This window comes from Nyctereutes procyonoides, unplaced genomic scaffold (genome assembly GCF_905146905.1).
Source record: "Nyctereutes procyonoides isolate TBG_1078 unplaced genomic scaffold, NYPRO_anot_genome, whole genome shotgun sequence".
NCBI classification, from domain to species: Eukaryota; Metazoa; Chordata; class Mammalia; order Carnivora; family Canidae; genus Nyctereutes; species Nyctereutes procyonoides.
Window position 1 is genome coordinate 61,658,126 of NW_026575135.1, and position 13,502 is coordinate 61,671,627.

General features: G+C 43.8%; 1 protein-coding gene across 2 annotated transcripts in view; it reads right to left on the reverse strand.

The window, feature by feature from the left end:
• The window catches only part of SNX24 (sorting nexin 24), a 156,721-nt gene extending 143,939 nt beyond the window's left edge, over positions 1 to 12,782 (reverse strand). Inside the window, exon 1 of one of the 2 annotated variants that reach the window (XM_055302550.1) lies at positions 12,651 to 12,782. In XM_055302550.1, the coding sequence (XP_055158525.1) occupies positions 12,651 to 12,710 (60 nt within the window). In that variant the 5' untranslated portion in view covers positions 12,711 to 12,782. The remainder of the gene's footprint in view (positions 1 to 12,650) is intronic. The other variant, XM_055302549.1, reaches the window with a different exon arrangement.
• Positions 12,783 to 13,502: the final 720 nt, after the last annotated feature.

Genomic DNA, 13,502 nt, shown 5'->3' on the forward strand with positions numbered 1-13,502 from the left:
GATCAGCGGCCCCGCCCCGGAGCCTCCAGGCCCTGCGGACGGAGAGCCGAGAGCCCCGAGCCCCGTAGTTCCTGCGGAGGCTGAATCCAGGCTTCCAGAGTTGCCATAGCAACTGCTGCTGTTCCTCCCTGGGGTAAACAACCCCCGCTGAGCCCTGCAGCAGGCAGGGGCAGAGCAGCTCCCCCAAGTGCTGACACCTGAAAATCAGCACAGCAGGCCCCTCCCCCAGAAGACCAGCTAGACGGACCAGTGATACTCCCCCGTGTTCCAATACAACTTGTTTTTGGCCACTCTGCACTGAGCAAAATGACTAGAAGGAAAACCTCACTTCAAAAGAAAGAATCAGAAACAGCCCTCTTTCCCACAGAGTTACAAAATCTGGATTACACTTCAATGTCAGAAAGCCAATTCAGAAGCACCATTATACAGCTACTGGTGGCTCTAGAAAAAAGCATTAAGGCCTCACGAGACTTCATGACTGCAGAATTTAGATCCAATCAGGCAGAAATTAAAAATCAATTGAATGAGATGCAATCCAAACTAGAAGTCCTAACGACGAGGGTTAACGTGGTGGAAGAACGAGTGAGTGACATAGAAGACAAGTTGATGGCAAAGAGGGAAACTGAGGAAAAAAGAGACAGACAATTAAGGGACCATGAAGACAGATTAAGGCAAATAAATGACAGTCTGAGGAAGAAAAACCTACGTTTAATTGGGGTTCCCGAGGGCGCCGAAAGGGACAGAGGGCCAGAATATGTATTTGAACAAATCCTAGCTGAAAACTTTCCCAATCTGGGAAGGGAAACAGGCATTCAGATCCAGGAAATAGAGAGATCCCCCCCTAAAATCAATAAAAACCGTTCAACACCTCGACATCTAATAGTGAAGCTTGCAAATTCCAAAGATAAAGAGAAGATCCTTAAAGCAGCAAGAGACAAGAAGTCCCTGACTTTCATGGGGAGGAATATTAGGGTAACAGCAGACCTCTCCACAGAGACCTGGCAGGCCAGAAAGGGCTGGCAGGATATATTCAGGGTCCTAAATGAGAAGAACATGCAACCAAGAATACTTTATCCAGCAAGGCTCTCATTCAAAATGGAAGGAGAGATAAAGAGCTTCCAAGACAGGCAGGAACTGAAAGAATATGTGACCTCCAAACCAGCTCTGCAAGAAATTTTAAGGGGGACTCTTAAAACTCCCCTTTAAGAAGAAGTTCAAGTAACTCTGAACGTGAACGGGCTTAATGACCCCATCAAAAGGCGCAGAGTTTCAGACTGGATAAAAAAACAGGACCCATCTATTTGCTGTCTACAAGAGACTCATTTTAGACAGAAGGACACCTACAACCTGAAAATAAAAGGTTGGAGAACCATTTACCATTCAAATGGTTCTCAAAATATACCCTAAAAACTATAGAACACTTCTGAAAGAAATTGAGGAAGACACAAAGAGATGGAAAAATATTCCATGCTCATGGATTGGCAGAATTAATATTGTGAAAATGTCAATGTTACCCAGGGCAATTTACACGTATAATGCAATCCCTATCAAAATACCATGGACTTTCTTCAGAGAGTTGGAACAAATTATTTTAAGATTTGTGTGGAATCAGGAAAGATCCCAAACAGCCAGGGGAATTTTAAAAAAAGAAAACCATATCTGGGGGCATCACAATGCCAGATTTCAGGTTGTACTACAAAGCTGTGTTCATCAAGACAGTGTGGTACTGACACAAAAACAGACATATAGATCAATGGAACAGAACAGAGAACCCAGAAGTGGACCCTGAACTTTATGCTCAACTAATATACAATAAAGGAGGAAAGACGATCCACTAGAAGAAAGACAGTCTCTTCAATAAATGGTGCTGGGAAGATTGGACATCCACATGCAGAAGAATGAAACTGGACCACTCTCTTGCACCAGACACAAAGATAAACTCAAAATGGATGAAAGATCTAAATGTGAGACAAGATTCCATCAAAATCCCAGAGAAGAACTCAGGCAACACCCTTTTTGAACTTGGCCACAGTAACCGGAGAAGGACAAACAGTGTATGTTCTCATTCATTTGGGGAATATGAATAATAGCGAAAGGGAATATAAGGGAAGGGAGAAGAAATGTGTGAGAAATATCAGAAAGGGAGACAGAACATAAAGACTTCTAACTCTGGGAAATGAACTAGGGGTGGTGGAGGGGGAGGAGGGTGGGGGGTGGGGGTGAATGGGTGACGGGCACTGAGGGGTACACTTGACGGGATGAGCACTGGGTGTTATTCTGTATGTTGGTAAATTGAACACCAATAAAAATTAATTTATATAAAAAAAAAAAATAAAAAAAAAATAAAAATATAAATATATAAAAAAAAAAAAAAAAAATGGAAAGATAAATGGTCATCAAGTGGAGGGGAAGAAAACAGAATGAAGGGAATATAAAAAGAAGCCAGATGTCAGCAGATAAACCTCATACAGTATACACTTTACACAATATAAAACAAAATCAGTTTCTAAAAAAAATCCACAAAAATACAAAAGAAAATGAGGCTGGGTAGCTAGTTAGTGTTATGAGCAAAGAAGAATCCAAGTGATTTTAAAACATTTGACTGAAAAAAATAAATAAAATAAAACATTTGATTGTATACTTTTAGTGCAATAGATTAAAAAACAAAAAAGCTTTTTTTAAAAAAAGTTTTAAACTGTCGTCAGTAATTATGCTGTTAATAGTAGTACTGGTATTATAATGGAGACACACTGAAGTGTTTAAAGTGAGATAAAGTTAACTGCTAATCATATGATATCCCATTAATCTCAGCATCTAAAGTACTGAGATTTTCAATGCGGAAGGAAAAAGACACAGTTGAAGATAAAAGACCAAGACAAAAATTCTTGAAGTTGTCTTCAAGATACCATATATTTGATCTTAAGAGAAACATTCCTCCACTCTGACCACTGAAAAGATTTCAAAACTTCCACAAATACCTTGTGTCCAGATCATAGTCTCTAATTATCATTTCCCAGTAAATGCAACCAGTGATCTTTAGAGAAAAACCTAATTACAGATCTGGGGCGGGAAAGGTAAAAGATGTACTTCATCACGCTAAGCAGCAAGAAAGTTATCAAAGACCATTGAAGTTATGTCAAGGACATACACAGCACCCAATTTGAAAATGCCAAATAAGTAAACGGCCAAAGAGGGACATAAAGTATATGAGAATGATAAATGCAAGAGACCGAACTACATCAAATATGTGAATATCTACAGATTCATAACAATACTGATTTTTTTTTAAAGATAAGGTCTGTGATAATCTTTAATTTGTGATCTTTGGAGAAAGCCAACTCATTGTTTTGAAAAGTAAATAATCATGAAAGTATCAGGCACTTATGGGAAAGTTACCCTGAGGTGTAGTTTTTATGGGAAAAGTAGGATAAGTGCCTGATAAGTTCCCATAAAAACTACACCTCAGGAGGTGGCTCCTCTTTTAATTAATGAGGCAAAGTTGCTTTGTATAAATGTACTCAAGTCAATAAATGAAAAAAGAATGATAAAATTAAACTATTGATACTTAGCAACCGCCAAGGAATGAATAGATCCAGGCAATATTCTTCAATGGTTGCCAGCATCACAAATCAAATCTGAAAAAGCTAAAGCCTCTATCTTTGTACAATGTAAGGAACTGGAAAAGGTGTTAATAATGACATGGGGATGTAATCAGCCAAACCCAGCATGGAAAACTCTGTGGGACAAATGTCACCATTTATACAACAAAATCACTGTAAAAGAAAAACAAAAAAGAGATGTAGTAAAAGCACTTACAAATTTAGAAAGATAGAGGACACAATATTAAGCAATTACATTATATGGACTTAGTTTCAATCAAATTCAAACTACATTTAAAAAAAAGAACATGCTCGGGAAAATTTTTTAAAATGTAAAAATGGATTGATATTTATGATAATTGATAGTTGCTTTCTTATTGCTTATTTTGAAAGTGTCTGATAATGATATTATGATTATATTTTAAAGGAAGAATCTTTGTTTTTTAGACAGAGAAGCTGGAAATATTTACAGACAGGTGTGAGATTTGCTTCAAAATGATGTGCAAGGGAAGATGTGCAAGAAGCAAAGGAAAAGATTAGGAAACAAAGCTGGCTGTGAGTTCATCATTTTATTTTAAAGACTTTATTTATTTAGAAATAGAAACAGAGAGAGCATAAGCAGGGGGAAAGAGAAGGGGCACAGGGAGAAGGATAGACTCTCAAGCAGACTCTGCACTGGGGCTTGACCCCAGGACCATGGAATAGTGACCTGAGCAGAAATCATGAGTCAGATGTTTAACCAACTGAGCCACCCAGGTACCCCATGAGCTCATCATTTTAAAAGCTGAGTAAAAGTATCAGTCTCTCCACTGCTTTATAGGTTGACTTTTTTCATAAGAAAACAGGTACTTTCAAAAGGGAGGGGAAGCATAAAAAAAAAAAAAAACAGAAAAGACTAAAGCAAAATAACTGTAAATTACGTTAAAAATCTGAATCTGGGGGGATCCCTGGGTGGTTCAGTGGTTTAGCGCCTGCCTTCCGCCCAGGGCGTGATCCTGGAGTCCCGGGATCGAGTCCCACATTGAGCTCCCTGCATGGAGCCTGCTCCCCACTCTGCCTGTGTCTCTGTCTCTCTCTCTCTCTCTCTCTCTGTGTGTCTCTCATGAATAAATAAAATCTTTAAAAAAAAATCTGGGGATCCCTGGGTGGCGCAGCGGTTTAGCGCCTGCCTTTGGCCCAGGGCGCGATCCTGGAGACCCGGGATCGAATCCCACATCAGGCTCCCGGTGCATGGAGCCTGCTTCTCCCTCTGCCTGTGTCTCTGCCTCTCTCTCTCTCTCTCTATCATAAATAAATAAAAAATTTAAAAAAAAATTTAAAAAAATCTGAATCTGTACCTGGAAAACCAGCATAAGAATACAATCTATAAGCCTGATGGCCCCTGTGTTTTGGAGGGATGCTAGAGGAATGATAGAGGATAGAGAAGGTGAGAAGCATGTATCTCTGTGCCCTCTATTATATATCCTTCTCACTTATGTAAATATATTACCCTTTAGCATCTTGAAGGAACACACACACACATACACAGACACAATAAATAAGGCTAGAAAAACTAAACCTGAATTGAATGAATTTGTAATAAGAATACCAGTTGTTCTATGTGAACTTTCACTTCTAAAGTACTTCAAAGTATTTGCAAAGCATTTATTTTATATAGCATGACTACTTCTCCTAGATTTATGTTTATATTATTGACATTAAAAAGTTTTTAAAAGGGCAGCCCGGGTGGCTCAGCGGTTTAGTGCCGCCTTTGGCCCAGGGTGTGGTCCTGGGGACCCGGGATGGAGTCCCATGTTGGGGTCTCTGCGTGGAGCTTGCTTCTCCCTCTGCCTCTGCCTGTGTCTCTGCCTCTTTCTCTCTCTGTGCCTCTCATGAATAAATAAATAAAATCTTAAAAAAAAAAGTTAAAAAAAGTTAACTTCAAGGAAGTCCCTACATGAAATAAAAATAAATCACATAGCTAGACATATCATCCCTTGTACTTTTAAAAATGTCATTTAATCCTCAAACCACTCCAGGTGGTACTAGTATTCTCCTCTTTTACAGATGAGAGGGGAAAACATAGAGTGTTTGTCCAAAGTCAGACTTCAAGCTAAATGCTGCAGGCAAAATATGAATGCAGACAGCATGAATCTAGAGCCTGAGACTTTCGCCCTTAGGCTGTGTCATAAGCCTGTGGAAGAGTCTAATGGGCTTTTGCCAAGTGGCGAAAATCACACACAAACCATCTAAAGTAGCCAAAATCTGACTTGGTCTATACAGGCTCATTTCTAACAACATGTCTGCCTCATTTTTGAGACATTGTGCTATAACTTGGAATACTTAGTTTCACATCGAATCAGACAAAACTAAATGCAACATGATATCCTGGTTTGGACATTAGTGGAATCCAAATAAAGTCTGGAGCTTAGTTAATAGTAATGTACCAATGCCAGTTTCCTTGTTTTGACATTACCATGGAAATATATGATGTGAACAACAGGGGAAACGGGTTTGGGGGTCGGGGGTAAATCGGAACTCACTAACTTTGTAAATTTTCTGCAAATCTGAAGTTATTTCACCATTAAAAGTTTATTTTTAAAAAAAACATAAATTTCAAAGTGAAAACTACAGAAAAAGATTAAAATGTATTTCTATCTCAATGAAAACAAACTTACTTGGGTCCCCAAATTTCTAAGCAGCATATTTGCAAAATTCAATCCTCTTGTACTTATTTTGGTTCTTCAGTGAAGGTAGCATTCTATTGGCTACTGTCCAAGAATATTTTCACACTTGGGTCACCTGGATGGTTCAGTTGGTTAAGCCTAAGACTCTTGATTTCTGCCCAGGTCATGATCTCATGGGTCCTTTAGAGATAAAGCCCCTGGTTGGGAGGGCTCCATGCTCAGCCACAGTTGGTTTGAGTTCCTCTCCTTCTGCCCCTCAACCCCAATGCACAGGGACACTGCCCTAAGGCTCAAGTTCTCTCTCTCTCAAATAAATAAATCAAAAATAATTTCAAGAATATTTTCACACTTGCATTTCTTGTCCTTAAGGGTAAGGAACATACCCTACACATGCTTGATTTAATTATGTAACACATACTTAGTGTTTGCTTATGCTGTCAATTTACCATGAGTGAGGCACTGTGGCAGCTATGTCCTTGTCACACAAAGGCCTTCTTCATCACAAATGCTCATAATGGGTGATTTTAAGATATTGTGGCGGATATTGTGGTCTCACTGTCGTGCCTACAGGGTTTGGTGGCAGGAAGGGACTGACCTCACTCCCAGCTCCAGAAAAGCCTATTATTTTAACTCCATCTAGATAAATGTAGCCTTGGCAGGTGATTGGTTCAGGAGGCCCTGGCCTCAGCCAATCAGCACAGAGATTCCCCCAGCAACAGGATTGGTTGAAAAACCAATTGGAGACAAGACCTGAAAGGAGATGGATTTGTTCAGAGCTTCTGGGGGAAAATAGTGCCCAGAAATGCTTGAAGAATTTACACTCTCTTCCTCTGCGAACTGTAGCATGCACACACACACAATTTTTTTTTTTCAATCTTCAACTTGTTTTCACCAGGTGGAAGCTACTCTGAAGATGAGAGCACAGAGAGGGCCAATCTTGGGTAGTCAGGTGCCCTCCCTCAATCTCTCATTCTCACAAGTACAAAATGGCAGTAAAAATACCGCCTGCAAGTCGCCTGGGTGGCTCGGTCTGTTAAGCCTCTGCCTTTGGCTCAGGTCATGATCCCTTTGGAGATCAAGCCCCGCTGGGCTCCCAGCTCAGTGGGGAGTCTGCTTCTCCCTCTACCCCTCCCCAACTTGAGCTCTCTCTTGTTTTCTCTTTCTCTCTCTCATAAATAAAATCTTAAAAAAAAAAAAAATTCCTGCAGATCACTGTTAACGCCAAGGCAATGTCTACACTGTGGTTATGCTAAAAACAACAAAAACAAAGGAGAATTGGGATGATAGCAAGGTATGGCTAATTTTGTGATATTAACTGACATTTTGGTTATATATTTTTTAAAGTCTTTACCTGTCAGATATTCAAAGTGAAAGAGTTACAGGTGAAATTATGTCCTGGATTTGTTTCAAAATATTCCAGGATTTTTTTTAAAAAATAGAAGAATAAAGGGTGATAAATGAAGTAATAATTTAAAATATTGAAAGTGAGTGATCGGTAAATGGTTCCTCATATTGTTCTATTTTTCTATTTTAATCCATAAAATACTAAAATAATGATCCCTGATGTCTCAATATTATGATCATGTATATATGAAGCTGCCTTATGTAATGAAAAGCATGATACATCAAGTAAATCAAAAAGTCCAGAATTCAAGAAAAAGATATATTTGTATAACCATAACACAGTCATAGACATACTGTTACAATGAACTTGAAAAATCATCTTATTCAATGCCTTGATTTTTACAATTATAAAAATGAAATCAATTACATTCAAACTTTGGTGTTGCACCTAGGTAGTAGTTCTACTTTTGTTATTTTTCTTTTTTTTTCCACTTTTCCTATTTTTCTACCAACAACATATCTGAAAATTGAAAATACTAGCCTATACTAGCACACCAGACCTGCTTACCCTCATGTTCAACGGACTGTTCTCCATCCTCATCTTACAAGACCACTCAGCCACAACCAGCACTTTCCTTCCTGTAGACCGTCTACCATTCTCTCTTACCACTTCATACCCCTAGACTTCCTTCTCCCACTCCGTCAGGATGCAGTGCTGAGACTTCTTTGCTCATGCCAATTCTAGGATTTTACCTTCAGTCAACCATCTTTCCTCACTTCACATTCTTTTCCTGGGAATAGCATTAACTGTTATGCTTTTTCATCCTTTGTGCTGAATGACCTCCTAGAGCCATACTTCTAGCCCAGACTTCTAAAATCAAAAAGCCTCACCAATCATGAAAAACTCAACAGGTCTCCACAGGGAATTTCCTTCTTACTTCAGCTCTGATTTGGTCTATGGCATCCACATTCATGGGAGTCACACTCCTGCCTCGCATCAGGCTCACATCCTCTCTCTCCTTTCTTGTCCTTCTGCTAGCATTCCTTAAATGTTTAAAAATACTCCAGGGTTAGGATGCCTGGATGGCTCAGCGATTAAGCGTCTGCCTTCAGCCCAGGGCATCATCCTGGAGTCCCAGGATGGAGTCCCACATCGGGCTCCCTGCGAGGAGCCTGCTTCTCCCTCTGCCTGTGTCTCTGCCCCTCTCTCTCTCTCTCTGTGTCTCTCATGAATAAATAAAATCCTTAAAAAAAAAATACTCAAGGGTCATCTAAATGCAAAGCTTATCATGATACTTCCTTCCTCAAACCCTTCAGTGACTTCCCAATGTCTGGAGCAGAAGTCCATACTTCTGACTGGCTCTCAAGGCTAGTGAGCTGGTCTCTCTCCACTCTCTGTGCTACTCTCTGCTGCTACTGGAAACTCCAGTCTGTACCATGACCCCCTCCTACCCAGTGAGTTGCTTCATGTCTCATAATCACAGCTCTTCTGGTTTTCTTCTCCTTTTAGAAGACTCATTCATTCATTATTTATTCAGCACACATGTCCTGAATTCTTTCTGTGTGATGGGCCCTGTCCTGGAGTATAGGAGTAGAAACGGACACTATCCTAGTCTCAAGGAATTTAGAGCCTAGCTGGGAAACAGACAGTAAATAAGCTATGGGGACAGGAGGCAGATAGAGAATAACCTTCCCATAAAGTAATATTTGAGTTCATGTGAATTTTGTTAGAAGATCCTCTCCTGCTTCTTTATAAACTGATTTAGAAGCCCCTTCCCAACTCATTTTTCCTTTTTTTTTTTTTTTTAATGAATCTGGGAGTTTAAAATACCTTCCTCTTGAGATGATATTTCGCCCTTTACTTCCTCCTTCTAGAATTCGCAATGCCAGCAAAAACCTAACCAGATTTCAAAAGTCAGCATTCCTAAGCAATCCCCAACACCACCCCACACATTACCGTAAGGCAGTGCAGAAATGCCCTCTTCCTCCTCAAGACTCCAGATAACATCAGGGTTCCCTAGCCCTTCCCTACCTTGCCCCTCTTGGCTAAGAATCCCTAAGGATGGGAACAATATCCTTCTACCTTTCATTCCACACTGGACATCACGCAAGCCCAAAGTCAATATTTAAGTGTTCGAAAGGCAAAAGTTCACTCTTTAAAGGTAAATTACCTTGTACAGTGAGCATAACTTTGCATAAACTTTTTTTTAAAAGATTTTATTTATTTATTCATGAGAGACAGAGAGAGAGAGAGAGAGAGAGAGAGAGAGAGAGGCAGAGACACAGGCAGAGGGAGAAGCAGGCTCCATGCAGGGAGCCCGACGTGGGACTTGATCCCGGGTCTCCAGGATCACACCCCGGGCCGCAGGTGGTGCTAAACCACTGCACCACCAGGGCTGCCCTGTATAAACTTCTTGACTAACAATTGAGCAAGATCTATGAAAACTTTAAAAGGCCCAGAAGTACCACTTCTAGTTAATGTTTTACAAAAATCCCTGTCATAGGCATAAAAAAAGCATGCACAGTGAAGTCTCATTTCAACATTTGACACAGTTGCTAAAAATTAGAAGCAAATGTCAGTGGCCATCAACAAGAGACCTGGGTAAAAAAATGATGGCATATTCCTCATGAGGGCGGTCCCTTTGCTAGTGGCTAGGAGGAGACAGATCTATCCATATAGGAACAGAAATATATTCATGTTGTAGGATGACAGTATAGTCAAATCTCACAATTTATTCTAAGAAAAAAAAAAAAAAGGAAGGTTTTCATGGCATAGAGAAAGGGCTCTAAGAAAGCACCCTCACATTTTATGTCTTGAGGGCATGGGATTAGAAGGAAGAACCACACTTCTTTACCATAAGCCTCCAATCACTGAATTTGTTCAAATGCAAGATTTCTTATTCTTCAATAAACATCATCACTAAAGTAAAAAGATGCTTTTTACTCTTAAGTGTACATTATTTCACAAGTTTTTGGTTCAGGAACCCAAGATTATATATTTTTTTTTAATTCTCAGGTTTTTTAAAAAGATGAAATATTATTCACTGCTAAGTTCCCAGGACCTAGAATAGAGACACCAAGCAGACACTTATTTGCTAAATGAATAAGTGTTGTGCAATTATAAAACAGCTGCTCAGAAGGAACGAAGGATCCAGAAGCTGCTCCATTGACTCACACAGGAAAAAAATCACTTGCAAAGGTATCTTAACAATAAGGTCACCAATTTAAGTGAATTAGGTTGTTTTTTTTGTTTTTGTTTTTGTTTTTTAAGTGAGCCTTTGGACTGCCTGGGTGGCATAGTGGTTTAGCGCCTGCCTTCTCATTCTCTCCCTGTGTCTCTCATGAATAAATAAAATCTTAAAAAAAAAAAAAAGACTTTAAAAAGCACACAAACTATCATCATATAAGCAATCTTCAAACTGCCAAGTTGGCCAAGAACAGGGCTCCTTCCAAATCAATTTAATTCACAATGTGGCACATGCCTGGTCGTAATACAAGTAATTAAAAGGTCTTTGAAAACACTGTGGGAAAACACAGCTCCTGTAAGAGAAGAAACACCAGTAATGATCTTTTTCAAAGTTCTTATTTGAGAAGGTACAAGTAGCTTTTCGTTTGGATTACTGAGACCACCTTCATCTGAACACTTCTAAAGACCAAACAAGCAGGCTATAATCTTCAGATCCTAAAGAATGCCCCAAAAGATGGCAGGCCTTTGATGACTACCGATGCTGATTTGGGAGAGGTGTGTGGGGTTGTGAGAGACATACTTGAACTGAAGAAATAGAGCAAGGTTTCAAGGGTTTCAGGAAAAGGCTTTTCACAGTTTTTTTTTTTTAAGGAAAATGCAGAATATTTAACCAAATATTAATTCATTGGGAAGACTTATTTATATAAATAATGGCCAAACAGAGCTCAGCGCCCCCAACCCTGTACAGTTTCCTCCCCAAGGGAAGGTACTCAGTACTTCTTTTGGGACACCTGAACCCAGAGGTCTACTTAACCCTAAAAACCCACATACTCCCTGGGTTGTTTTTTTTTTTTTTTCAATCACTTAATTCCACCTTCAATCCCTTAATTCCAAAAATTCTCTTGAGAGGGAGATTTAAACCTCCGTGTGAAAACACACAAGGTTCCAAATAGGCTGTCACCTATCCCCAAGAATACTTCGGAGAGAGAAAGGGTAAAATACTCTCCCAGATTAACATAAATGGTGTTGGCAAGTGCGTGAGTTCTCGCAGTCTCTCAGATGCCGTCTGCACTCCTCTCTGTAACAGCTGGAAGTAAAGTCTTCCAAGGCATTTCTCCCTCCAGCAATACGGCGTAGATGAAGGCGTCCAAGTTCATTGGGAAATCAACCACCTACAGTTCAGCTACTGAGCTCTGGATCGAAGGTTCCAGGCCCTGGTGTTCACCCCCCTGACCCCGTCTTTCACTCGGGAGCCCGGGGGCCCTGTGTCTCGGTTCTCGGGGATCAGCCTTAGGCCCGAACAGGTGCGCAGCCAAGCACCTGACTATGCCCACGTCAGGGCCCAGCGGACCGGGGCGGCGGGGGGAGAACTTTGGAAGCCATCGCAAAGCAACACAAGTGTGCACTCTGGCTAATAAAGAGCTACAAACGATCTTTAGAATCAGCCTGTTTATGCGTCTGAATGAATCCCGCAGAACTTGGAAGGCGGCTGGGGGCCGGGCGCCGGGCCGGGCGGGGGCTGCCCAGGGCGGGCGGCGGGAGGAAGGGCGAGCTCCGCGCCAGGGCTCGGCGGCCCGCGCGGCTGCCCGGAGGCCGGGGGCGGGCGGGCGGGCGGGCGGGGGAGGGGGCGAACCGGGGCCCCGCGCCCGCCGCCGCCGCCGCCGCCGCCGCCGCCGGGAGGGGCCCGTCGCCCTGGCAACGGCGCCAGGGAGCAGCCCGGCCGCAGGCCCCAGGGGGCGCGGGGGGGGGGCAGCGAGGGACCCGCGCGGGCGGCGGCGGCGGCGGCCCGGGCCCTGCGCGCTCGGCGGCCGCCGTCCCGGCTCGGGGGCCCTGTCCGGCCGCGGCCGCGCCTACCGTGTATCCCCGCTCCAGGTCGCTCTCCTCGTAGCGAAAGGACGGGATGTAGACCTCCATGGCCGCGCCAGCCGGCCGGCGGAGGGCGAGCGGGGGGCGGGCTCGCGGCCGCAGCTCCGCCCCCGGCCGAGCGCCCCGCCTCCCGCCTCCCGCCTCCCGCCTCCCGCCTCCCGGCCTGGCGCCCCCACCTCCCGCCTCCGCCGCCGCCGCCGCGCCCTCCGGGGCTCGGGGCGGGAGGGGGCCCTGCGGCCGAGCCCGGCCCTCGGGGCGGCGGAGCCGAGCTGGGCCCGGAGGAGGCGGGGCCTCGAAACCTGTGAGTCTGCAGAAAAGGGGTGCGCGCCCCCGCCCCCGCCCCCGCGCCCGCGCCGCCGCCCGGCCCGGCCCGGCCCCCGCCCGCCCTCGCCCCCGCCCCCGCCCCCGCGCCCGCGCCGCCGCCCGGCCCGGCCCGGCCCCCGCCCCCACCCCCCGCCCCGGGCGCTCCCGCCGCCCGGGCCGAGCCGCTGCGACCCTCCTCTCGCGCGGCCGGCGCTCGCAGCGGAGCCCTCGGACTTCCACCGAGACCCCTCTGGTTCCCCTGGAGTCCGGGGTCCGCGTCTGGCTCTCGGCCCACCAGCCGGGGACGCGGTTCCAACACCGACCCCGGACGTCAGCGGACCACGGAGGCCAACACTGGTTTCTCGTCGCAGTCTCACGGTGCTGCCTCTGAGTAGCTGTTGCGGGATTTGAGTGTAAGAGAAAACAGAAGACACACGCACACGCGCGCACGAAAAAGAAAGAAAGGAAAGGAAGATGAGGGCCAGAATCTGCCCGTCGGGCCGGGACCAAATAACCTGAAATTACCTGAAAGATGAA